The sequence below is a fragment of the Melospiza melodia genome, chromosome 1, assembly GCF_035770615.1.
Source record: "Melospiza melodia melodia isolate bMelMel2 chromosome 1, bMelMel2.pri, whole genome shotgun sequence".
Taxonomy (NCBI): Eukaryota; Metazoa; Chordata; class Aves; order Passeriformes; family Passerellidae; genus Melospiza; species Melospiza melodia.
The window spans coordinates 42,175,565-42,202,893 of record NC_086194.1 but is presented as its reverse complement, the minus strand read 5'-3'; the positions used below and the strand labels follow the sequence as shown (position 1 = coordinate 42,202,893).

At 40.2% G+C, this 27,329-nt stretch overlaps 1 protein-coding gene across 1 annotated transcript; it reads right to left on the bottom strand.

Annotated features, from left to right (window-relative positions):
• Positions 1 to 1,095: 1,095 nt before the first annotated feature.
• Positions 1,096 to 26,415, bottom strand: GPD1L (glycerol-3-phosphate dehydrogenase 1 like). The gene is made up of 8 exons (XM_063155198.1): positions 26,326 to 26,415; positions 21,468 to 21,645; positions 20,597 to 20,737; positions 16,789 to 16,927; positions 15,492 to 15,604; positions 7,416 to 7,649; positions 6,934 to 7,040; positions 1,096 to 4,061 (listed from the first exon to the last, which is right to left on the bottom strand). Exons 1-8 carry the CDS (start codon positions 26,376 to 26,378, stop codon positions 3,965 to 3,967), a joined length of 1,062 nt encoding a protein of 353 aa, XP_063011268.1. The 5' UTR covers positions 26,379 to 26,415; the 3' UTR covers positions 1,096 to 3,964.
• Positions 26,416 to 27,329: the final 914 nt, after the last annotated feature.

The window sequence follows — 27,329 nt, the reverse complement described above, 5'->3', positions numbered from 1 at the left end:
GAATCTAAGCTCTTTTGGATGGTATATTTGAGACACTTACATATTTATTCTATTGATTGATTTCATGTACTCTTAAAATAAATATAACTTTGAGGTAAAAGTACACAAGAGATGACCTAATGGCTAAAATTCTGTCTTAAAATTAGGAATAAAATGCAACCAGGTACAGATTTGCTGGGCAACCATCTTTGCTCCTCTCAGTATTCCTACGTGTAAATGATGGATTCAGACATTGCTCTCATTTTATTAACTGCTCTGAGACTTTCAGTAGACAATGCATTATTCTGGTCAGCAAGAAAACCATACTTGTTTTACAGTATGATGTCCCACACTAAGCAGCAGCCCTTTCTTTCTCTGGATAAACACTTGTGACACCTCCCACCCCTTTGGCTGAAGTACAAACTGACAAACCTGAGCACAATGCGCTCTTGTTACTTCCCAAAGTCTTTCAACTTCAACACCCAAGAGAAACAAACATTGTTGGGTACACAGTTCAGGAACCCCAGTGATACTGGAGGATCTCACTGACCATGCTGTCCAGCAGTTCAAGTAGTGGCTGTTGCCCTGTACTTGGGAGGGTCTCTGATGACAGGCAAGGCAGTGCCTTGGGTGGAGGTTATAACACGTTGGGCATTTTGTACCAAGCTCCTTCCCTCAATTCCAGTGGTCTACAACACATGCATCTGGTGCTGAACTACAACCATCTCCTAAATACAAAGAACACACTGTAAGACAGGTGCAGTCATAGAGGAGCCTCGGGAAATTCAGAAATGGTCAGAACAGTCACTCCAGAACAGGTGGAATCAGCCACTTACCGACCAGTGCCCTCCAGTGGCTCCCAGAGCAACTGAAGGAACTGAAGACAAGAACCTGTTTTCAGAGGTCAAAGACAGTACAACTGAATCACTAATGGAAAAAAAGAAAATCCTGACAATCTGGACGCCAAATAGCTCTTTTTAAAATTTATGTTCTTGCATGGCAACTTCCCATCTGCTGTCATTACATACCACAACCAGAAAAACCTACATTCCATCAAGTGAATAAAATATTAATTGCAAGCCTTGTAAAATGAGACAAACAGAACAGAAACCAAAGTGATTCCCAAGACAAAAATGTTTATTTTTGTACTAACTTTTCAAACAGGTATACATTCAACATCTCTAAACAAAATCAGTACATACGATGAGGGCAAGTTGAGTAGGTATCATTAGAATGTAATACCTTCCTTAGCAAGTAAAGTTCATAACCCAAGAATTAGTTACAAATTTATGACCCCCTTACACAGGGGTAATGATTTCAGTAAGACTATCCCAGTACCAGGCAAAACAGAGTGTTTGCAGAGCAGGCTCATTCAGTTCCAGTACCATGTCACAGTCTTTTAATGAGCAGTAAATAGTGGGGGAAAAAATACATAGTGCCAAGCTGAGTGTTCTCCAGCACTGAAAAGCAAATGTAAATAGTGAACTATCAATAGAATTTAAATAAACTATTTTAGTTATTTTAGTTACTGAAACCTCAATTTTTGTCTGAAAAAAAGAATATCATAACAGACTGGTGAAACGAATTCCATAAAAACCTTTTCTCTGGATTTGCCTTAGAATATAAGCTTCTCTAAAAAATAAGAACAATGAAGATTTGAGACTTTCAGTGGTAGAAGTAGTATTGGAATAATAAAGAAATAATTTAAAAAATATATATTAATTTACCACATTTAGCTCATATAGCCCTTTATGTATCTTACAAAATGCTACTGTCCTACATACTACATGTAAAAAAAAAAGTTTATATATATAATGTATATGTACACATACAAAGCGAAAGCCACCAATTTGGTATTAAAAAAACAAAACAAAACAAAGCATAAGCAAACACACTGGAAGTTATGCAGTAATGAGGAGTGTATGCTCCATGTGTGCGTTAGCGTAACAGTGCTTCCAACCTTAAAACATCCTCTTAAATGTCTAAGCAGAGTGCTTGCTCCAAGTCAGCTCTACCAGTGATGCTCCCAACTGCCACAAATGTCTGATTTCACTTAACTTCTGGCCATCTCCCATGTTTAGCACTAAATCAGAAGTAAGGCAAAATAACTTTTCACATCCCTGAATATCTAAGGACATTCATGAGATCTTCCAAATATTAATTCAAAATAATACAGGAGCACAAAAAAATGGTACCCATAAGTGGAAGGGTCTTCCTGTCTACACAAAGTTGCCCCAAAGCTTCCCTATTTCAGAGTAATCCAGGTTAGGTAAGTATGATAATTATTCCCAGGCATCCTCTTTGTTTTAGCAACTTTTGAATGACAACCTGAAGTTTCAGGATGGGTGTGTGCTCATGATTCCTGGTCTAAAACCACCACTGAGAACAGTGAACAACAGTTCTGATACTGCTCAGATGTTAGGTGTGGATATTCAGAGCAGATGGACAGTCTTGTTCTATAAATTCTAATGCCAACCCTTGTCTCCCAGTTGGAAGAAGGAGTCCACCCTTAATGTGCCTAGCATATATTTCACAAAAAAACCCCCACATTTAAGTATACAAGAAAAGCAAAACAGATTTTACTCATCTATCTTCTCTTGCATCAATCTTAAAAAAAAAAAAATCTAAAAAGACCAACCAAACCAACCACCCCCTGCCCCCCGCCTTAAACTTCATAACATCACAAATTTTCGCATAACAAATAAAATTAACCTCCCTGATAAAACCAAGGTTCCTGGAAAAAACCTAGTTGACACCCTGGGGAATAAAAGAGATGGATGCCTTTGAGAAGCTTTCTGGGAGATGAGTTGTAAAGGATTTGATTCAGCACCCATAAAAGTTTTGTCCAGTGAAAGAGTAACTCCAGAGCTGGGAAGGCTGGACCAGGACTACAGCCCAGTGGATGTGCCAGTGACTGGCAGGCACTGAAATGAATGCAGTCATTGTACTGGCAAACAACCCTTCTGATGACACAAGTGTGTTGTACCAGGGAATTCCCCTGACATTCCTTGGAGTGTTGTGTGGAGTTCAACACATTGCAGCTAAGCTAAAATCACAGCAGAACAACTTGGAGCAGTGGATACCCAAGGCTATTCTTCATCAAACAAGCAACAACAGCAGTGAAGAACAACCACAGGTAAAACAATAAAATGAACTGTAGGCTCAAGGGCTCAGAACCCCCAGGTGAACACCTCTGGCTTGCTTTGGGGAATGGGATTCTAGAAGAGCCTAACAAAGAGGAACAGTAAGGGAGAAATGGAGAAATACAAAAATGCAAGGATTAAAAAACAGAAGGGGAGGCAATGATCCCCCTCTAGAATATTCCCTTTAAAACAGTGTAATTAAAAACTTTAAATTCATTTAGAAATTGGTTTCAAAGTAGCTTGACAATTTCAACAACTTTCAAAAATCAAAATATTCTTCACTAGAGTTCACTGAAATATCCCTGTAGCCCCCTGAATAACTGCTACAACTTGTTTTGCATTAACATTGCTTAAATTAATATAGTCATAAGCATGCAAAATGTTAACATTTAATTGCGCATACAGAATAAAACAAAGTTCGAACAGATTCCTAATATTTCAAGGTTGATTCAGCCTCTGATCAAAACCACTGGGATTCTTCCCAGAGTGCCAGCAGATTGTGGACCAGGCTTGAATAGCAGACAACAAAGCATTGTGTTTTATGGTGCAGGAGCAAACTCAAAGTACACTTGTGTATACATAGCAGGAAGGTAGTGCAACTTTTGTATTGCGGATCTTAGAGGAGTTGCATGTTAGCCAGTAAAAGGACACTCACTGAGCCAACACGGCGTGCTGTGTCACACGGGCTGGGGACAGACAGCGACAGCCGCTCACAGACACTCGTGCTGCTCCTGGAGCCTAAGAGCAGCTCTGAACAAAGCTCAATGACAGCTACATCCACTGGAACCCGGACACGAATTGGAAAGGCAGAAAGCTGCGTTAGTACAACAGCCTGATGGATTTTACTTGTGCTGCGGATGATTCTGAAGGCAGGATACTATGTCTGCAACAGGTCTCCCTTCATAGCAGATTTCATACACAGCAGTGAAGAGTGGAAACCTGAGGAAAGAAGGTGGGGAGACTGAACACAGTGTAAATTTATTCTGTAACATTTTATTAAATGAAAGAAATATAAAGGGGTGAGGAGAGGGAAGGGGAAAATGGAGAGGTGGAAAAAATTATTTCTTTTTTCTGTTTGCCAGGTGCAAATGCTAGGCTGAAAAGCAGGGCATAACTACAGAACCTGCACGCATCTCTGAAATAGAGTGACTCTCAGAAGCCTAGCTAGCTATAATGGAGCCTGAGACATTCATTATGCATGGCACAACCATAAAGTGTTCTAAAAAATAAATTTAAAACATTTTTCCTGGCTGTTCTCACAGCAGTACCCATCTGTGGTTAAAAAGGATGACTGGCACATCTGTTACGCAGTACTTCTCAGCAATAACTTGATAATACAGTATATGACCAAAAAAGACCCAGGAAAACACTGAAGGTCAAGTTTTTTAATAAGAATTGAAAAATAGACCTGGATTTTGAAAGACAAAATTCCACATCTGCTTTTTTTTGCCTTTTTTTTTTTAGATTGGCCACATCTCCAACAACTTTCAAATTATTCAGGCTTCTCTGATAATCTGAAGGTTTGTTACAGCCAAGATACTTTACAAAATTTGTATCTGCTTTCTGTCCATCCCAAACAGTAACAGCCAGACAAGTTCAATTTTCATACAAAGCCTGGTAAATTTTGAGGGTTGATTTGTTCATCAAGTACATATACCCTTTCAGCATGGCTTTTTATTCTGCTGCATTTTAACCAATGGAAATAAAAAACAAGGGTCATTGGAGATGGAGAAATAGTTAATTTCTGAGTGATTCAGAATACATCTGTATTAGGACTTTCTCCTTAGGAAATGTGTCCCAGCAGTCACTCTAAAGCTTTATGGGCTCTAATGCCCATTTCAGAGTTGAGCAGTCCTGAGCACCATGTATGATGGCCTATACATTCTGCTGTCACTATTACATTGCAGTAATGCTATCAGCACATCACCCTGAACTAGAACGACCTGAGTTTTATTTCTACTTCACTGGTGGAAAAAAAATTACCACACAGCCACACAGCTGCTCTCTCAAATCCAATGCTAAACTCCTCAGATGGCAAAACCCTTACTGGGAAATCTGCAGAAGAAATGTATACAATGACTTCTGCATTTCTTAATGAACCTCACTCACCTTGTATGATGTACTAGGCTGAAGGGGGGTTACATTTGCTGTTGCCATAAAAGCTTTTGTTAGCGTAGGCACTAACAAAATTTGCTGTGACTGTGTGAGAGGTGGCCACAAAACAGATGAACCTCTCAGAGCAAAAGCAGGCGTCCCACAGGTTTAGGTACAATACTGGCAGGTACTGCTCAGTGAAGAAGCACCACTACTACAAGCCACAGCCTGATACCTAAGTCCTGCTGCTTATCCCAGAGAACATTACTGTGCACAGGTCTGCCACACTGCATGTGGAGAAACCTGTATCAAGGGTGACTGCAGGCTCAGGGCCAGCAAACTCCAGCTGCATCTCAGCCCTGAGCACATAAAGACAGCAAAGACTACAACAAAAATTGCACCATGAGTATCAACAGGAATCAGCCCTGCTACCAAGTCTCTTCTGAACTTTGACTTTTGCACATTTCTACATAGCCTTGGGAATAGTTTTGCAAGACCAGAGTATGAAATTCTACCCTTATGAGACTCTTTCCTCTTCACTTTGAAACCATGGCTGCTTCACTGTGTTTTATGTTTTAAAGCAGTAGTTTTTTCAAAACACTTTGAAAGTTGTCTTCAACAGTCTTGTTGAATGAGACCTTTTAGGAAGAACTGACATATATATGTTGGCATGCCAAAAGGAAATTAGCAACACTGTTTTCATGTCTTTTATTAAAAACACAACCCAAAATCATCTCTAATGCACTTAATTTGCTGTAAGATAGAACAGGATACAAAACAACCCTCAAACACAGCATCCTGTTTCATTTAGGCAATCATAAACAGTAAAGAATGAAGTCAACATTTTAATTAATTTTTTCTGCAGTTAGCTTAATTACTGTATAGTAAGGAGACAAACTTAGGTACCTTAGATCCAAAGATAATATTAAAACATTAATCATTTAATGCAGCTGATGCATTAAAACTGGACTTCAAAAAATGCTTTTGAAAAAAAAAAGTAACAAGGGTTGGTCTTTTGACTGGCAGTTTTTAAATTTCTGATTTTTCCTCTTCAACAAACAGCAACAGATAAATGTATCCCTTAATTTTGTAAGAAGACAAGTGTGTGTGTGGCTATAGGAATCATTCATGTTCTGACTTGAATACAAGTGAACCAAGCCAGGACAATCTGCTTAATGTCATACCACAAAAAACCACCCTGACCTACAGAGGCAGATGGGAGGTTTTAACCTACAGCAAACTGAAAGTCACATTAAGAAGGAGAACTGCAGTATCTAAGCTAGTATCCATGTGGTGGAGGCAGTCACTCTATACAGATGATCACCAAGCTCCTCTCCTTAGAGGTAAGTAATCAATTTACTACAATGAAATGAGATGTAGCAACTTTTCACAGTCTCTTCAAGAAGCTCTACTTTCATGCATTTTTTTCTTTCCACATATTAAAACACACTTGCTGTGCTTTTCTGTAGTAGCAGAAGGCAACAATACACTCTGCAAATAAGACATTAACAAATGTAACGTCACACTAATAGCTCTATCTACACCAATATTATTTTCAGGTTCTATTCACTTCTCTTTGATTTTAACTTCTAATCTACTGTTATTACAGTGATTTTCTTTTTGGCTATTACTTTTATGAAGATATCAAAACCAAATATGCAGAAAGAATTATGGAGATAAAAAAGGGGTATGTGTAAATTGTTTCATCTGTTCTTACTTGTCCAGTATTTCTTGCTTCTTCAGGATCTGATGCACTTCTGCAGAAGTCTGTGGCCCTTGGAGTTTCTGACCACGCAACATTTCTTTCTCTAATTCTTCAAGAGACTAAGCAGCAGAGGAAAAAAAAAAGAAAGCAAAGGAGAGGTATGATAAACTTTTCAGAAGCCTGACAACATAATATGGATGAAAAAAAATAAAGGTTACTGAGAGTTTTTTTCTTTTTGAAAAGTAATCTTGAGTGAGCATATAGAATATTCTCCCATATTCTTGTTTGTAAGTATTCTCTTATCTCTCAATCTTTTTTTTTTAAATCACCACCCATCCACCTTTTAATACCTTTACACTCATTCTAGCCAACAGACTCAGAAAACACGAGGAAAGAGAAAGGTGCTACCATGACTCAGCTAACTCTACTGTTACTCCAGCAACTGAGGAGTGGCAGTACTCATAGGAACAGATTCCAGCCAGAGAATGAGGTACCTTTCCAGATGTAACGAATGCTTCTGCTACACGTCGATTCCGGCCAGCGTAACACGTTGTGATGAGATCAGCAATGCCACAGCTCTCCAGGAAAGTGGCAACAGAAACCTGTCCCGTGCAAAAAATTTTGGCGAAGGCGATCATCTCCATTAGGCCAAGGCGAATAACAGCAGCTTTGGTATTGTCACCGTAGCCAAGGCCATCACAGAAACCAGCTCCCACTGCTACTACATTCTAGTAGGAAGAGAAATGGGAAATGACTCAATTACTGCTTACAGTTGTCCTCAAGAACACCAAACACTTTACTACTGAAAGACTAGGTTGCTAGTTTGGGTTATTTTGGTTTGGCAATTTTGATGGCTATGGGATAACCTAAAAAAAAAAAAAAGAAAAAATATAAGGCAAAACATTTCCAAGGATAAAAGCATAGTTAAAACTCTGACACAAGTTGCCCCTGAGGCTGTGGAGCTATTATTATTGACCATCTTTAAGGACAAACAGGTTGCACTACACCCAAACAAAGTTTTAGCTAGACTGAGCTACTCCTGCCCTGAGGTAAGGGTGAAGTTAGACTGACATCCTACAGTCCCTTTATTCAGATTTTCTTGATGATTAAAGCACCAGTACAGCTAAAAAGCATTTAATGACGTCTATCATGGCATGCTACAGGACCAAATTCAGCCAAGCCAATAGTACCCAGCCCTTTTAAGTGTGCAGAGTTTCTATGACCATCATAGTTCATAAAGGATTCCTAAAAGGTTCAAGATACAGGAAGACCTCCCTTAGCAAAAAAATGGTTTGCTTTTTCCTTCGACCTGGTGATGACCTTCTACAAAGAATATGCTGTTAACATTCAGCTTTATGGTCCCTGCTTTGGTTACAGAACATAGACATTTGATGGGACACATTTGAGTGAAGCAACTATAAAAACTATTTTCTGGCTTGGGAGTCAGAGCAGGCACTAGCCCTGGTTCCACTATCCCCACTAAAACAATCCATCTTACACAAAAAAACCCACAAAAAGATGACATTCTGACATATAGATAAAGAAAGAAAGGAAATAATGAATGTTAATATCTTCCTGCATGAAACAGCAGCAGCAGCAGTGATTCAACAGAATGCACAGGAGAACCAACATTATGACTCCTAATGTAGCATCTGATGCAGGGAAAAAATAAAATTAAAAAATCAACTTTAACTGTTGATGAAGAAAGTTCTATAATCAGAAGATGCTACTGAAAACAACCACTGATTAACAGCTGGTTTGGTTTTGGACTGTAAGAACCACAAATGCCAGGCAGCTGTAGAGCTGTGTGGCTAGTCATGGCTAGGTGACTCTGAATCACATGAGGCCAGAGGATCAGTCATTGCTTTTTGAGCAGCTAGCTGAGGTCTAAGGTGATCCTAAAAATTGCAGACAGATATCCCAACATTAGACCTGAAGCAGCCCAAGGCAGTCACCTTTAAAATTTGGTTGTTTAAATAATCTTGGGTTAGATCTTAGCTGTGGTGATTCAGTCAAGGTACACTTCCATCAGGCACCTCTTGCAGAGCAACCTTTAATATTTTTTCATTTGATGCCAAAGCAAGAGGAAGTCAAATAGATATTTAAGAAGTTTTCAGATGGGATAACCCATTCAAATGGATTTTACATGTATGGGAAATCTCTAAGTATTTATCACTCATCTAAAAACACAAACATGACTGAGCAACCTTTGGGCTTTTTCCATATACTTCTTGAACACTCCCATACTAAAGCTTCCCCTTCCCTCCAGTTTTGTCTGCTTGACTTTCCACTTTGAAGCAGTCTGCTTGATCATAATTTACAATACATTTTGGCCTAAAGTATTTTGTTGTCTATTTGTACCTTTTGCAGTGTTTGTCTTTGGAGCAACAGAAATAGCCTTTTAAGTAAGTCATACCAAAACTATTTACATCTGAGGAAATGGGCTAGGGAACAAGGGAAGTTGTGAGCCCAACTCTAAAACATGAGCTCCTCATTTGTACAATGTTCCCATTGAATATTCTTACACAGTTTGCAAATAATGAGGAAACAAGACAACAAATTATGCTCTAGAACACACTCCTGTGCCTAGGAGACTGTTATGTGCTGGCACACATATCCCTCAAGCCACAGCTATTAATTTACAAGGTCTACCATCTGGTTTTATTTAAATCCTTCAAGAATTTCTGACAACTGTCTGGTACCTAATATACTGTAGAGAACTAATTATACCACATTGAAAATAATACCTTACTCAAAGATGAGCCACCCCTTTAAAAACAACAACAATGACAAAAAAATCTCCCCAAACTTACAACCCAGTTATCTTTCAGTCCCAAACAAGATCAAAACAGTTAGTTTGTTACTTGAAGTCTCAGGCTGTAGGCACTAAGCTGAGCTTGTTTCAGGAAGATGCACAAGCAGAACACAAACTGACACACAAGAGCCTAGTGGCACTATCACTATCGTGAGATTGTGAGATTGTATGAGAAATACCTAAGGCAGGAAGGGAGGAAGGGTGACTGACCTGGCAAAAACATCCTTCTGTATTTCATATGGTTGATTTTGAATGTTGCCACTGACAAAGACTACACCCGAAGTGTCCTGGTTTCAGTTAACTTCCTTCTTAGTAGCTGGTACAGTGCTGTGGTTTGAGTTCAGTAGGAGAATAATGCTGATAACACACTGGTGTTTTGGTGGTTTGCTAAGTACTGCTTACTTCAAGAAAGGAACTTTTTAGTGTCTCATGCTCTGCCAGTGAGGAGGTGAACAACAGTCTGGGGAGGGAGCAACACAGCCAGGAGAGCTGATCCAAACTGGCCAAAGGGATACTCCACACCATAGAATGCCATGCCCAGTATACAAACTGGAGGCATGGGCTGGGAGCCATCAGTCACTGCCTGGGGACAGGCTGGGCACTGGGCAGTGGGTGCTGAGCAACTGCAGTGTGCATCACTTGTTCTTCTTGGGTTTTCACTCTGTCCTTTGTTACAATTTCTATTACTACTGCTGATCTTGTTGCTGTATTTTCCTTGATTTCAATTGTTAAACTGTTCGTATTTCAACCCTTGAGTTTTACTTTTTTCACTTATTCTCCTTCCCATCCCTGACAGAGGGTAGGGGTTTTGTGAGCGAGCAGCTGCACAATATGCAGCTGGGATTAAACCACAGCTTGAAGTTACAGGAATTCCTGCAAATACCCACATACAAAGAGCCCACATTTCCATGAGATTAGAAACTGACTGTATTTGCATGCACACATGGGAGTCTGAGAGGCCAATAAGCAAGTGCCTACTGACAAACACGTTCCACAGGTTCAAAGATACTGTCACAATAACCCCAAAAGGACTGCAACACAATGTTCCTCTTGGCCTGAGGCATTCAGAGCTCTCAAAATCACTACATGCTTAAGCAAACACACTTCCCTATCTTGGCATTAACAGCTTTTTGCATGAAAGCACACATCCTGACCATGATTTACAGTGTGGTTTCATATTGCACTTGATTTTAAGCTACTAAAATACTTTGCCCTAACAGACGAGCTGTTCTGCTATCCTGGTGTTAGTCCTGGTTATTCTAGAACATGAACAAGGAATGGATTTAGTTATTTTTTCGCAGGGCTAGTGGAGCTATGCTCCAGAAAAGAAATGCTGATCTCAGGCAGTGCTCACAGTGTGTGTCAGAACAAATGAGAGAAAGTGTCCTTTACTTGTACAAAACCTGCTGCACACATGCAAGAGGTCACAAATGCAAGGACAACAGATGACCAAGAAAACAAGGACAACAAGTCTGCAGACTTTGCTGACAGATTGTTCTCCTATAGAGTCAGTCCTCAGAAGTATCCAATATCCAGTGTACAGCACGTTTGTGGAGTGCCCATGCAGACAGCTTCAGCAGCCATTTCTGAGGCAACCATTACTTCTCCATAATTAAATGGATCATATTATTTCACCTTCCTTGAGGCAGTGTCACAGCTCAGCACAGCCTGCTTTCTCTCTGTTTACACATGAACCTGGAGAAGCTCATTGCCTCCCCTGATGGCTGAGAAGAGGTCAAATGAAAAGACTCAAAAAATCAAACACAGTATCAGCAGGACTGTCAGAGAGGTTAAGTATAAACTGTTTGCTTGCTCCTGGTGAACTTGAATTTCATTTCCACTCAATCTCAGGAAGAAGAAAAAACCTCTCACAATCAACTTCTAGAGTATCTACACTGACTATTCAACGCTGACTACCCTCAACACACTTTGCAAGTAACAATGCTGAGTTACATAACCTGGTAAACAATAAATCCTCACCATACTTCTTTATTAAAGGCTTAGCTGAAGCTGGAAGGTTTAGATGAGCCTGAAGCAACCCGAAAGGCAACCCCAGCTGCTGCTTGCTGCTGCTTCTTCCTACAGTAACTCACATCTGTCCTTGGCTGCTGCCACTTGAGGGTTTTTAACTCTCTGGATCCCTGATCATCAGGCAGCTGGAGCATGGCTGTTTTTCCACATCCAGAGGTTAGATTCTCAATCCTCCTCCTCTCAGGCACCTCTTGCACTGGGTAAGTGAGCTAAACTGGGGTATGGTTTACCCCCGAGACTGCAACTACAAGCATCTAAATGGCCTCTCAAGGATGTGGCCAGGTTCATACCCCAGCTCAGTCTGGCCTCACATCTGTGCTGCTTCTAGCTCCACACTGGCACAGGTGGTGAGGACTCTAAGAACACCTCTGAGGTGACAACCTTGCGTCCATGCTGCTCTGCACAATCACATCCATCAGTATCCAACAGCACCTCCATATGTGAGCATAGCTGCACATACTATTTTTAGGTGACATAAACTTTAAGCATTTTCTAGGAAGGCCCATTCATCATCTGATAAATGGCAGGTGTACTTGTAGGTGGCCTTGAGTCATGCTGCCTGTAAAGCCAACTGGGCACCTTGAAACAACTATCCAAATTTCAACTTCGTCAGTTTCTGTCCCCAACTCCTAGAAAAGGTCAACAGACAAATGTGAAATGTTCATCAGCCCTCAAAAGAAAAAAAATATCCTCGCGAAGAACATGCCAAGCACTTTTGTTCCAACAGCCAGGTTACAGTAGAAAGCTGTTCCTCCTCAGTACCATCAGATTTTGTAAAGTCACCGCCACTGTCTATTCAGTCAGCGTCCAAGCTGGCACAAGACTGCTTTTTCATGGCACTGATTTCTGCACTTCACTTTATCTCCACCAGCCCATTGTCACAAATCAAAATACAGTAAATGAAGTGGATATTCTATACATATCCATATATAAATAGCAATCAAACACATGTTTTCCTATGATCACCCAGCTGCACTACCTAATATTACAGTCTGAACTCAAATAGGCTTCCAAAACCAAATTTCAAACCTGTAATTATCATTGTAAGGGAAAGCTGTGCTCAGAGCATTCTTTGTTACCCTTCTGTATTTTTCCCAAGCTTTAGGCAACCACCCACGCTGAAAATCTTCCCTGCATAGAAAGGCTTGCAGAAATAAAAAGAGAGGTAGAGTACAGGCTTTTAACAGCTAGTCCATTATGCCAGTAATAACAGGAAAGTCTCCTTTTCCTAAACTGGTATTTGCAGGAAAGTGCAGAACCTGGAAAAATGTAGTCTTCCATAGTGTACTCCTTCTCATCCTTCAAATACCAACACAGGAACTGTTTTTACTATTTCCACATCTAAAAAGACAGTCTGGAGTGACATTTTGAATTGGCACTGCTATAGAAAGAGGGTAGAGCCTCTCTTTTCATGCCAATGTCTCCATGCAACGTGACAGTGTCACCTTCTGAAATTGGAACTTCCTCCTTCCAGGAAGTTAAACAAAGCTAATATTTACTATTTTTTACTGAAGTAACTTCCCAAGTTTAACAAACTGTCAGCTGACTGAAGCTACACATTAGATTTTACTCTGAAAAAAAAAGTCTACTTTTCAAATTTTTATTACAAAGACTATCAGATGAATGATAAGAAAGCAAAGCTCTTTTAGAAAATATGTACAGCTTCTAAGAAAAAACACTATTCATATCTGAGTTTTGCATTTTGCTTTGCACTATGGTAATAAAACCTTATCCACAGGTTTAATTTTAGCTTCTTTATTTTCTTTCAGAGCCAGACATGTTCCCAATGCATTAATAAAATTTTTCAATCTTTGAGAGTAAAACACCTGAGGACATTATTTACATGCTGCCACCACAAGATTTAGGATAAACTAGAAAGGGTTTTAAATTAAAAACTACTTTAAAATACCATTTTATTAATATTTTCTTTTAGATTAAGACAGACTTGTATGATTAAAGACATCACCCATACTAGAATGATGGGTCTATGCCACCAGTTTTGCCTTTTAATTATGCAAGAAATCCACAGTACTTTTAAACCAGTTAATCTATCTTTAATTCACTTTTTGTTTAGACCTTATACCATGCATTTTTTGGAAATTTCAATTCAATTATAAAATATACTGCAATCAATATGAAATTACTAGAGCACACAGAATATAAACACCTTTTCAGAAATACAACTAGACAGTTCAGTCTGCAGGATGCATGACGAATAATGAAGCAGAAGAGAGCAATAAAGCAAGGTTACAAAAATCCTCTAAAGTCTCACCTTAGTATCTTTCCAGGTCAAGAATAACAATCTATTTAAATTCTACTGCAGTTCCAAAGAAATATTGGTATCTTGCCTGACTTAGACCTTTTCAGTGGAGTTCTGAGTGTGTGCTGACTACCTGCCCAGTTTGACGGGCATGCTCATCTCTAATGCCCTTTCACAAGATTTGTGTGAATGAAAATTTCCTGGGACAGAACTCCTCTATCAGACAAGGATTTAAGCTAGTCAGAAAACATCCTGCTGAGCAGGTTTCAAAGAAAAATAAATCTGCAAAACTTTTTCAAGGGTCAGGGATTTCTTTTCTGGTAACCTTCCCACATCACCCACATCATTTTAAAGCAATGGCTGTGGAGCTGAATTACAAGCTCCATAATTTCAAGAAATTTCTCTCTGTACAGTAACTCCAAAGCATGCTGCGGCAGAACACCTAATCCCATCAGTGCACAGACCCATTACCTCCTCTTTCTCAGGCCTTCCAGTATGACAGCTGTCAAGACAAAATTAAGGAAATTAATATGCCAAAAAATGCTATTATATCTATCCAGCTACTTTCACTAAGCAGGAATCAGAGTTCCTTATCTTAAGACATCATTGCTTGGTGTGGTAGCTTTGCAAGCCAGTTAATTTAGTTCAGACAAAATTTCAACAGCAAAACCAAAGGCAGACAAAATAATTATTCAAAACACAAAAAATAAATAAGTAAGCCAAAATAATTATTAAACCACTACACCCATCAGAAATTATTCAGGATAGGTATCAGATAATGTGAGCTACTGTACTGTTTGCTAGGGTGCCAAACAATTAATGCCTCCCTTTACATATGGCCTGTAAATGACCTGAAAAAATAGCCATTAAAAATGTTTAAGTTAGCCTTTGCTTCCTGTTGGCATCAATTTTGTTATGAAAAAATTTTGGACGAATTACTGTCCAAAATAACTCTTTTCCTATTCAGGTAATTTCTGCATGTGATTATCCACACAAACCTTATGTAGTATATGTCCATAAAATATGAACACATGAGGGCTCACATTGCTTCAGTCAATGAAGAGGGAGACATTTTTGTCAACAGATACGAAGCATTAATGCCAATTTCTTTCTCCCTTTCTATTGGTGAACACATTGTTGCAAAAAGAAAAAGGGAACTAAAATAGACTTAGAAATATATCAGCCAGTTAGATGAAATCAATACTTGCTTCATGACTGTGTGTAAGTTAAGTGGAAGCTGTAGAAAGAGAACCTGGCAGATGGCGAGACACAGATCTAAAAGCCAGCTCTCAGAAAATGCTGCTCCCTCATTTCCCCTCTGGCTCTTCTGGAAATGTTGTATTGCAGTTTTACATATTATAAAAAATACAATGAACTTTCTTTTTAAAATGGAAATACCCTCGTTTCTTTTCTAACAAGGATCACTATTTCATCTGTGTGTCACCTGCAGCCTGTTAATCTTACCTTCAGAGCACCACACACCTCAACTGCATCTGCATCATCTACTACAGTTATTCGGAAGTTTGGAGTCTGCAGGAGTTCTTTGAAGAGAAGGCCATTTTCCAAAACTTTGCAGCCTATTGAGAGAAGAGAAAGGAAAGCTAAAAAAAAAGGAATAATTTATCTGTATGTTTTTTAGCCTTTCCTGTGCAAGCCAAAATGCCTAAAAGCAGAGATAAGGTCATTTTATTTCAAACCTAAATAGAAACCCTGTTCTAAAGGATCAATCACGGTGACATCGCACTTAAAAGCTCTGCACTGAGTTATTGAGGACTTTTACCAATTTATTGTCTGCTCAGCAACAGGTTCTAAATAACAATTCCATTAACTCACTGTCCATTTTTTGATCACTGTCTTTAAAAAGAACAGCAAATAATAAAACAGAGATGAATTAAGAAGGAGCAATTCTACCAATTATTTCAAAGCGAGCACGCCAGAAAAATACCTACTGATAAAGGTATGTCAAAGCTGCTTTATTAATCAAGCATGCTGCCCCTGACAATTGTTTTTGAACACTAAGATGCTGTTCAACCATTCAAAATTAAGTTCAATGCAAAAGCTGTGAATGAGATGTTACAAAGCTAGCAGTGCACAAAACTCTAAAAATTAACACTGAAGAAAACCATGATATGAACTCTGTGCCATAAAGTGTGAGTATGTGTAAGTACCTGTATACATATACACACATACATGCCTTTCTAGAAACTGTAAAACCCAAGACTAGGCACATCCTCATGCTGCAAAGGTGTGCAGGCATCAACACAGAAGTAAAACAATTTCTAGTTTTTGTGGGAACAAAGTATTTTGAGGAATTAAAAGAAGATACCTTAAAAAAACAAACAAAAAAGTCAAACCAAAACAAACACATGAAGGTACTATCTTTGACAATAGCACCTGAGCTGGAATACAGAATTTATAATTGTTTATCCATGTAAAGCCATTCAGACCCAAGAAAAAATCTTAAACAAAGTAATAAAATGAAGCAGTTTGTTATATGAAGGGTGATAAAAAACATGCTTGTATTTCACATACTAAGGTAATAGCCCTGGTAAGAATAGGTAAAATTGTGGTCTTCTCTCTCCCTCTATTCCCAGTATTGTCCTAGTACTTTTGGAAGCATAAACATTCTAGGAAATCCAACCAACAGCTTCTGGTAACAGTCAGCTAATGTCGAAAACAGTGACATTCGAGCTATTTGGTGAGCGCCTGTGAGGACAGGTGCGTGTTTATTTTTAAATATTCTTACAACTTGGAACAGTACCTATTGTGGTTTCACAGAATTTGTCTGCTGCCACCTCATTGGCAATGTTAGCTCCCATCAGCACACTGATGTCTATTCCCATCTTCTCTCGAATAATGTCAGAGATCAGTTTGAGTCCCTCCGGGCCTTGATCTATTCCCTGCAGCCAACATTAAATGGAATTACTAAACAGTTATTCATTAGGCACAGTAGAGATGCAAGCAGAACACAATTAGTCTTGTCCACAGGTGAGAAGTGAAACAAGGACTATTCAGAGACTAAAGATGACAGGTGTACTACCACAGGCACTTATGCTATTTTGACCTCTCCAAGATGTCTTAGAATTGTAGGAGGCAGCACCTTAGGACTAAACTCTAGATGATGAAACCAGTTTTTATTCCATCCTCAAAGATCTGATTCTAAGAAGTGCTGAACATTCTGCTTTTTTAGTTCAGAAATCAAGGGCTTATTATCAGTATATCCTTAATCAGTGAAGCATAACCAATCCATCAGTTATGAACCAGACCTGAACTTGGATTTGAAATTACACTGAAACTCACAAAATGGCATCTGAATAATTTGTTTTGTGAAGAGATATCCGAACTGAAATATCAGAGGCAGGTTCCCCAGTGTATAACCAACAACAGTTTAGTAGTAGAAATACAAAAGGAACAGCCATTCACAGATATGTAGAAAGCTGAACAACTGAGAATAATTTAACTTTTAAGGATATTTTAAATCTGTATTTATAATGCACTCTTTACAAAGTGTGAAAAAAGGGCAGAAATAGGGCCTTAGGAAAGATCACCCCACATATTAATGCTGCAGAGAAGAGAGTCTGGTACCCTGAACTGCCAGAACTAGAACTTCAAATAAGATCACCTTCTTCCCATAAAACTCTTTTCTCCCAGCCTGCTAAATGCAGAATCCTTTTCAGCTTTTATTACAGGGGTATGCAGACCAGCTATTGAAATAGCCATTCTTTCCCACAATATACCACAATACTTTATTTTAAGGCTGAGGATTTGATACTTTTGGAATTAGTAATTTCGGGTTATGATTTATAGACAAAAAGTGTGATCCTGTATTACTTCCATATATACATATACATACACACTTGTATGCTGCCAGTAGTGACATTTCAGGCAGGCAGTAGTTTCCACAGGTTAAAGGTGCTGCTCCTTAAATAACATGGTGCAATGAAGAGACATGCAGAAATGCCTGTATAAAACCTGCCAATTAAACTAATGCTTGCATTTCTGCATTATTTTTCAATTTGTATTGCTTAATGCACAGCTCTGCTTTCTCATCTTTAATGAGCCATACAGAAACAACCTGAAAGCAAGCACACAATACATGCTGCATTTTTCCCCCAGAGTGCCAAAAATGTCCCCACAAAATAACTGTAAGGCCCCTCTTCCTAAGCAGGCAAATAATAAACAGAAAAGCATGCACACATTGGGAACAGCTCCAAAAATGTAAACACCTACACAACAATTATTCATGCAAGTGAAAGGAGACCAGAAAGGCTTAGGTGCCAGATTTTGCTCCATTGTGAAACAGACATAACTCCTGACAAAGTCCAGGAGAGCTGCACCTGTTTCTTGTAGCGTTAAATCCAATACTGAATGACAGAATAAAAACCAAACATCCCTTCCTCCCTGCAAAAACAAGGCTCCACCATTTTCACTGGGCAGCAATGGTCTGCAGGCAAAGCAAGCAACCTTCCTGCTTGCATCCTAACACGCCTGTCAGAGCAATCCCTGGAGCCAGTAACAGGGAAATGGAAATGAGACTGATGTTGAGGTTGCCTGAAGAGTATTTTGAATGACTTTCAGCTAGCCTGCAACTTATGCTCACTGCTGTACTGCACTCCAAGTTTTATATGGTCCCTCACCCCACAGCCACACAGTCACTTGTAAGGTTTCCATTGACAAAGAGCTAATGTAAAACAACACAGATGCAAATGTTTCAACAGAAACTACTATTAACCAGCAGATAAATGTCTTTATTTCCCAAAGACTCAGTTTTATTGTCAGACATTAGGCTCTGCATGAAGATTAGACTGTCAGAAAGAAAAAAAAAAACCACAAAAAAAAGACTAAAAGATGACACGCTAACTTGACAGCCAATTTAGAAAGCACAGAAATGAGATGTCCCACGAATAATAGTTTTCAGAGCAGAACTGCACTTTAACTATCAAAGTTAACACAAGCCACTTTAACAGCATTAGCATTGAGCATGAGACTCAAAAATTATGACACTGATGAAAACAGCATGCCTAAAGAATATGTAAAAGTGGAGGAAAGAATGTGGTGTTAAATCTCTACCCTTTCTTCTCAAATTACACTTTTAATGATGCTATGTTATGCCTTTTTAGTTGGGCCTTTTCATAAATACTGGCACGTACTTTGCATTCTCCTGCAAAACATTAAGGGGCCTCACAGCATTTCTTTGGAAAGGCTGCCTATGGATGCAGTGCTGCAAAGTGACAGTGGGAAGCTGCCCAGTAACCAACCCTGCACTGCATGGCAAGTGCCACAATTTCATTTCCAACACTACACTATGCGTGGACTTTTTGTTTTGCTAGGGTTTCTGTCTGTTTGGAGTTTAGCTTTTTTTTTAGTGTAAGCATTTCTTCCCCTTCCACACCATACCTTTTTTTCTTTTTTGTTTTTGTTTTGCCAAATATAGCCATTAATCAACACTCCATTAGAGAACTGGTGATTAGTATCCAGAACTAATTCCAAGGGAAAATAGGCCCAGGACCCTGACTTTACATATGCTGACTTAAACCTCATTTAATCCAGCAATTTCATTAGTTATATTAGGAGAATATAAATCACATTTAGCAAATTAAAGGAGAATAAATATCTTCAGTATTTTTAACAGTGCCTTATTTTACCTTTCTATGTTTAAAGAGTTTTTCTACAATTTGGAGCAAGAACACTTTGGAAGCATTACTTTTTCATACCTCAGAGCAATATACCAGTCAGCACTGACAAAACAATAGATTCTGTGGGCTTTGTTAGCCAAACTAAAGAGACAAGCTTGCAGCATGCAGTGATTGAGGATTTTTCTTCTTTTTTTGAGCACAGATCCATATATGTATGATTTTCCAGAGATGACAGGAAACAAGGGAATGTGTGCCAAGAAAATGGCCTACAAAGCCACAACAAACCACAGTCTTCCAAACCTCTTGGGAATTGCTTATTATTTCCAGAGGAAAAAAGCCCACCCACCCAAAAACAATCCCAAAAATAAGCTAATCCACATTTTTAAATTTTTCTGCCAGCAAAACTACAAACACTCCAATGAAATGCCTCCCACACCTGTGCCCTTTCCTATTTCCTATGCTCGAACTGTCTTTGGGCAATGCTGAACAGAGTCTCTTGTTGCAACATAATATTTGACATGAACAAGAGCACTATCCTCTCAATCACATGAAATTCTCTCAGCAGTTCTTGAAATGATCAACTCAGCATGTGGGATGTGCATTAACAATCACAGCATTATGCTTGTGCTCTGCTCTTCATCTAATGCTGCTTTTGGAAACAACAAATAAAAGACTGGAAAGCTTAGCGGTGCAAAACATATCATCTCCCTCTTTCTTTCTAGAAGTCTTGTGAAGAGCCTCATCTTCCCCTTCCTGCAAGCCTTGCGTAACAATCCACTAATGACCAAGACAAATTCCAATCTTACATCTAGAAAGGTTTAATGGACCAATCAAGCGAATAATGCACCGAGACTTTGCATATCAAAATATCAAGTCACCTTGTCTCAGCTCCATGACACATTCTCAGTTATTAATGCAGGGTATTTATTGTACCTTTATGAGACTTATGCCGAGGGCTGTACTGGGTACGTGTCCTGTGATTTCATCGCAGACCTGCTGGATGAACTGATGAGGAATGACAAAAACCAGCAAGTCTGCATCCTGTACCGCTTCACGAAGGTCTGGAATAGCAACCTGTGTAGTTATGGGAGAGAAAGGCTGCATAACTTCTCAAAATTAACACTACACACAAGTGGTATCTAATAAAACGAAAATCACAGAATCAATTAGCTTGGAAAAGACCTCTGAGATTATTGAGTCCAACCTTGGAACAAACACCACCCAGTCCACTGGGCCGCAGCACTGAGTGCCACATCTGGTCCTTTCTCAAACACCTACAGGGATGGGGACTCCACCACTTCCCTGGGCACCCCATTCTAATGTTTAGTCACTCCTTCTGGGAAGAAATCCCTCTCAATTCCCAAACTGAACCTCCCACTTGGATCTTGAACCCGAGCAGTTTGGTCTCACGCTGAATGCCATAAACTACTGCATTTTGTCACTGAAAATAAGCAGTAGCATAGACTTCCCAGACCAACAGCTCCAATCCAAGGTTGAGGCCAATTTTTTTTTATGGGTATAGTCAAAGCTATTAATCTTGCTCTTGTTCTCACGTTTGCTTTCTTGTACAGAAATTGAAATAATATAAAAACCAATAGTGATAGGAAGAAAGAGTACATTGGATTTACTTAACTGCAAAATTACGTAATTTTACTCGTTTAAATTTTTGATGTCATCAGTAAAATAGCATAGTCTGAAATATTATAGACCCTAGAGGTGTTAACAAAACAAATTTCTAGCTCCATTTACAGCATAAGCAATATTTCCTCTGCTCCATAACTACAATTTAGCTTTTGAGCCTTACCACATTATCAGGCAGCTTGCATCCAGGGAGATACTTTACGTTTTCATGGTCAGTATTTATGATTTCTGTCAGTTTTCTCCCATTAATATCCTCCTCGAAGACCCACATGTTCACTGTGGGATCAAACTTCTGCAAATGTTTTACATTATTACCTATTATTCTGGCAACTGCAGAACCCCTGCACAAAAGAAAACAAAAACAGTTTTAAAAAATTATGATTTCGCTGTAGGAAAAAGAAGACTTTATTTTTCAAACAATCACAAATTCACACATTATTTGACTAGCTACCATAAAACATTCTGATCTGGTAAAATAAGTGGAAAAGTACACTAGTCATTCACATCTGCTGCCTTCTCTCAACTACAGCTAAAGTAGGTAGGACTGAAGCATTTACTGAAACATCCTTACTTATTTTGTTTTCTTATTGGCTATCCACTGAGAGTTTAGGTTACTGTATTTCCCCAAATCAAATTAACTGTGTCTTCAAAGCCGAGGTAAAAGTGACATATTAAATTTTATTAAATGTGTCACTTTCACCTCTAAAAGAGATGAGAAGCTTCTTTGCTGAGATGACTGACTCATAAGTTCTTGTACAATACCAAGAGGCATTGAAAGCCAAGAATCATTTACATGTTGCAGAAGTTGTGAGCTTCATGGCTGTGCAGCCAACCTCACAGACCTGAACTATTGGAACAGCATCCTCTGAAACTGCATGGAGTCAAGTCCATTACTGTTATCCTCATATTCTCCCAAGAACAGCATACAGTGAGATCTGCATTACAGTGATCAATTTTAATTCTGAAATCTCTAAGCAGTAACAAAATTAATCACAATTACAAGAGGAGGAACAAACACAATCTTCCCTTTCATCGTTTTATTAAACCTGTTAACCTAAGTTCCTTTTCTGGGATAGGAGGTAATTTCATAATTACTGATAACCTACTAAGGAGACACAAAAAATTTTAAGAGATGTGATAAAAATACAGAGTAATGATCTAAGGCTTACATATATGTGTGTGTGTGTGTGTGTGTGTGTGTGTGTGTGTGTGTGTGTGTGTGTGTGTAAACCACACACTTTATTAGGAGGTAAGAACACTAACTTTTCCAATCTAGTTATACTCACATGATCCCCAAATTTATATTGCACATTGCTTATAATAAACCCATAGCTGGCAACTGAACAAAGTGGGTTCATTCTGCCTCAAGATCTTATGATATGGCACAACTCATTGGGCTATATTAAAGATGTGTGCTAGCACATGACTAAGGTCACTTTCTAAGTAGCAGCAGAAAAAGAATTTAGTACCCTAAGGAGACCTTTTATAGTCAAACCATAAAACTGTGTGTCAAAAAGACTGGAATTTACTTCTCCAATAGCACTTCACATACTAAAAATGCCCCCAGGTTCAGGAGGTGATACAGAAGACAATTGCAAGCCATCTCTACCAAGCTTGACCAGTGTGGTTTCTGCGGCACTGGTACACAGCTCACCAGCTCAGCCTCCAAATGTCAGATCCATACACACAGCAGAGCTCACATTCAACACAGCTCAGGTATGTGTTCTTCAGACAGTGCTTTGAGTTCCTTGAACAAAAGCACATTTACTCCTACAGATTTATATACAAAGTTGGGATCCTGGCGAACCCACTGCCTTCTGTTTTCAACTTCACTGCATAATCTCTGTGCTTGCTGGTGACAGAGCAAGACAGAAATAACTGATTCAGCAACTCTCTGACTGGGATTTTCAGTCTGCCAACAGGTCTGGCAGTGTGTACTACTTATGTGAGACATTAATTCTATTACTATTTAACACTTAAATGCCTGAGCTGTCTTTTTTTTTTTCACCCTTTGAATGCATTATTAGGAAAAGTGGAGATTTGCCTAGTCTTAGTTTCTGAATTCAAGAAGACAAGAAGATTCTCCTGACTGGCATCTCTGGTTCATCATTTCCCATGATGTTGCAATCACTCTTTCAGTACCATTTCACAGTTGGCCTGCTGTCCCCTCACCACTTTTTAACTAAAGCACAAAGCCAAAAAGCTCCTTAACTTGCCCTGATAACAGCAGCAGTGGAGGTCACAACATGCAAGTGCAAATGATATAATTATCTAGCTCTACCACTGTCCCTGTAAAATCACCTCAGTTAAACCACAGTTCCTCCCACTTTTCTACAAGTTCCTAGCTGCATAAACCCCTCTGTCCAGTAACTTCCCATCTCCTCCCAAATTTTACAGTTTCTGTTCAACTTTGGCAATCAGGTTACCTAAAGACTGGTTCCAAGAAAATGATGAGGGATAAATTGTGGCTGTGCACACCTCATTAACTTGCCCTGGGAGTGTTATCAGAACAGGCTACAGAACATGATCAAGGCAGGCTTGCAGTGCTTTAAATGACTCTGGGCACTGTCCTGGAATCCCAGGGCTCCAAGGTGTACTCTCTCAACACTCCAGACACCTTACTTTATTCCCTGTCTTAAAAGATGCTAACAGAATCACTGATCCAGCAGCTGAGCAACCCTAAAAGGGCAAGGCCAGCAGACAGCACAGCTCCTGCTCTCCGGGCTGAGCCATCTGTCCTGTCCCGTGATCTTCCATCAGGCGTCAAGTGACCCCTGCCAAGTCAACTTCATTGTTAAGGTGACCTTCCATTGTTAAGGTAGCAAACCAGCCAAACAGGTCTGACTGGAAGCAGTCAATCAACCAAGGCAACTGGCTTAACTCTTCTAAAGCTACTGTCCTGCCAAGCTCCTGCAGGGCGTTTTTCATCCCAGATATAGGTTAAAGGGCTATGAGAAGAATTGTCTGACGGAATCACCTCACACAGAACTCCAAAACCCACTGTCTCCAAACTGCTCAAGAGGCCAAACCCCACTCAGATCAACTACTTACATGCCTACAATTTAGGCACCACCAATCACACACTCTTATAGCTCAGGCTTCAAAAGTAGATAATGCCAAATATCAATGATCAGATATTTACAAATGCTTCAATTTCTTTCTAGTTACCTGCTTTAAAGCATTAAATACTAATATTTTAATTAAGTATTTTAGGACTGCAGGCCCCATATCAAAAGGCGCTTTCAAGGTTTACAAATTTAGTCCAATTTAGTTCAATGATTACACATACACAGTGCTCATACACAGAATCACAGTGCTCTTTGCAGTCAGGGTTTAGTGTCTGTCATCCCATGGACTTTGAGGAAGAAACCACCTACCTCTCCAAAAATTACTATTTTCAATTTTTGATTACTTTGGTTTCTGCTTTACTCACATGAAATTACATATGAAAGAAGCTGTAAGTTATTTACATACATTTATCCCCAAAAGGAAGAGCGAATGCTGCTACCAGGCAGCAGCTTTTTTCTTTCTCTCAGCACAGGAGATATGGGCATTTTGCCACCAACTCATCCCATTAGGCAGGAACTTTTCTTATTTATTAAGCTGATCCAGTGAGGTGTAAACAAAATACACTTGCATATGGTTATTGCTAGTAGGTAATATCTCCAAATCTTTTGCTTCTGTAACAGTTTCACAGTGAATCAAATACAAATGGAGTCAAACTTCCCGTGAAACTTTTTCCAGACTTCAACTATAGAACAACAGCCACCATATTCCTAAAAAACAAGCTCTAACTGCGTAAATTCCTTGTGATATAAAATGCAATGCACACATTTTACAAGCTGGTGCAAGGAAAGCAAGAGATGCTGCACTGAAACATCAGCCATTCCCTCAACAAGGGGATCACAACGAAAAATAAAACTTGGCAGCTGCTGGTGTTTTTAACAGCAGCAAAAGCCAACTGCATGGAGTGGGCAGGCAGGGGATGAGCAACATGTCTAAGATCATCCTGACAAAAGACAGGCAAATTTGGTTTAATAAAACACAGTGGCTTGCTCTGCACGGAATTCTTTTGAGTTTAATGTCTTAAAAGCCAATGGTACCTGAATAATTTTTAATTAATTTTAATTTAATTCCAAGTAATTGGAAGTGACAAACTGTGAAGCCCTATTTCTATAACACATTGTACTTAATTTATTCACTGTAAAGAGGGATCTGGTGTAAGAAAGAGAAGTAACTAAAGAAGACAAAGGGTTATTAACACGATACTCCTCTGGAAGAATGATGTCAAGTAAGTCTATTGCTTTCAGTGGATGAAGAAGCAAGTTTATTTATTTAAGTCTAATTATAAACTAGACATAGGGACAGCAATAAAACCTAGTCTCAAGCTCTCAGTGTGCTTCAGCATAATCATTTTGGAGGGAAAAGAAAACGAAGGTATTTCGAATAACCCAGTGTCTCGCAATTCTTTTTTGAACTGTCTTTGGCAATAGGCACATAAGAACACAGAAAACCCCGAACAACACTTTTGTAGACAAGTGAGGTTGTTAGTGAAGCTCTACAAGCAGGGAGTAAGTTGGGGAAAAAAAATTTAAAATGTACAGCATCTTTAATGTCTACGTCATCTGCTATCGGACAATGCGCCCAACAAATACCAGGTTAAAAATATCCTAGAACAACTTCTTCGCAGGACACGCGGGTGTTTACAGGCACTAAAACCGCGGGCTCCATTCTGCCGCTTCTTCCTCCGAGTACGTCACGGCAGCACCTCTGCTCCGAGGGAGCCCCGAGGGGCAGGGCAGGACGAGCCGTCCCGCATGGAACCAGCGCGACCCAGAGCCCGCCACGGTCCGGCGCCACCGCGCTCCGCCGCCGGCACCGGGCGGCCTCACGGTCGCCACCCGAGGGGAGCGCGGCCGCGGCGCCGGGCGGGAACCGACAGCAAGGCCCGGGCGCCTCCGGGAAAGCCGGGCCGCGGCGGCCGCCGAGGTGCCCGCCTTGCCAGGGGCCGCCGCACTCACCAGTTGCCCGAGCCCACGATGCAGACCTTGAGGGGGCCGGCGGAGAGCGCCATGGCAGCGCCGCCCGCCCCCCGCCACAGCGGCCAGAGCTCCGTGAGGCGCCCGCCCCCCGCTCCCGCCTCCGCCGTCAGGGCATGGCCCGCTCTCCCTCCGCCCCTGCGGCGTGACGGGAACTGTAGTTCCGCCCCCCGGCCGCCCGGACCGCGGCGGCTGAGGGTGAGGGGGCCCTCGAACAAAGCAGGAAATCCCGCAGGCACTGTGGCGTATCGCAGAGCCACGGAATCATTTAGGTTCGAAAAGACTTCTGAGAGCATGGAATCCAACCTATGCCGAGCACTACAACCAGACCATGGCACTGAGTGGCCATGTCCAGTCTTTCCTTAAACACCTCCACCGACGGTGACTCCACCACATCCCTGGACAGTCCATTGCAATATCTAATCACCCTTTCTGTGAAGAAATTCCACCTAATGCCCAACCTGAACCTGGCATAGCTTAAGACTGTGTCCTCTTGTTTCACTTGTGACTTGGGAGAAGAGGCTGGTCTTCACCTGGGTACAACCTCCTTTCAGGTAATTCTAGACATCAATAAAGTCTCCTCTGAGCCTCCTTTCCTAGGCTAAACAACCCCAGCTCCCTCAGCCACTCCTCACAGGACTTGTGCTCCTGACCCTTCACCAGCCATGCTGCCCTTTTCTGCACACACTTAATGTCCTTCCTGAATTGAGGGGTCCAGAACTGGACACAGCACTCAAGTTGTGGCCTCACCACTGCCAAGTGCAGCAGAAGAATCCGTATTGTCACCATTATCTGCTGAACTAATATACATTTCAGCCATATATGTAACAGCGAAACTTCTGCTCTCTCCTACTTCTATGTAGCTTTGGAGTAAGTCTGTGATCACTAAGTCGGCTCTCAGTTGTGGAGGAACCGATGTATCAGGTAATAAAGCATGTTAGGCCTGGAGAGATCTTAGAAACAGAAATATGATTGTTTCCAAATAC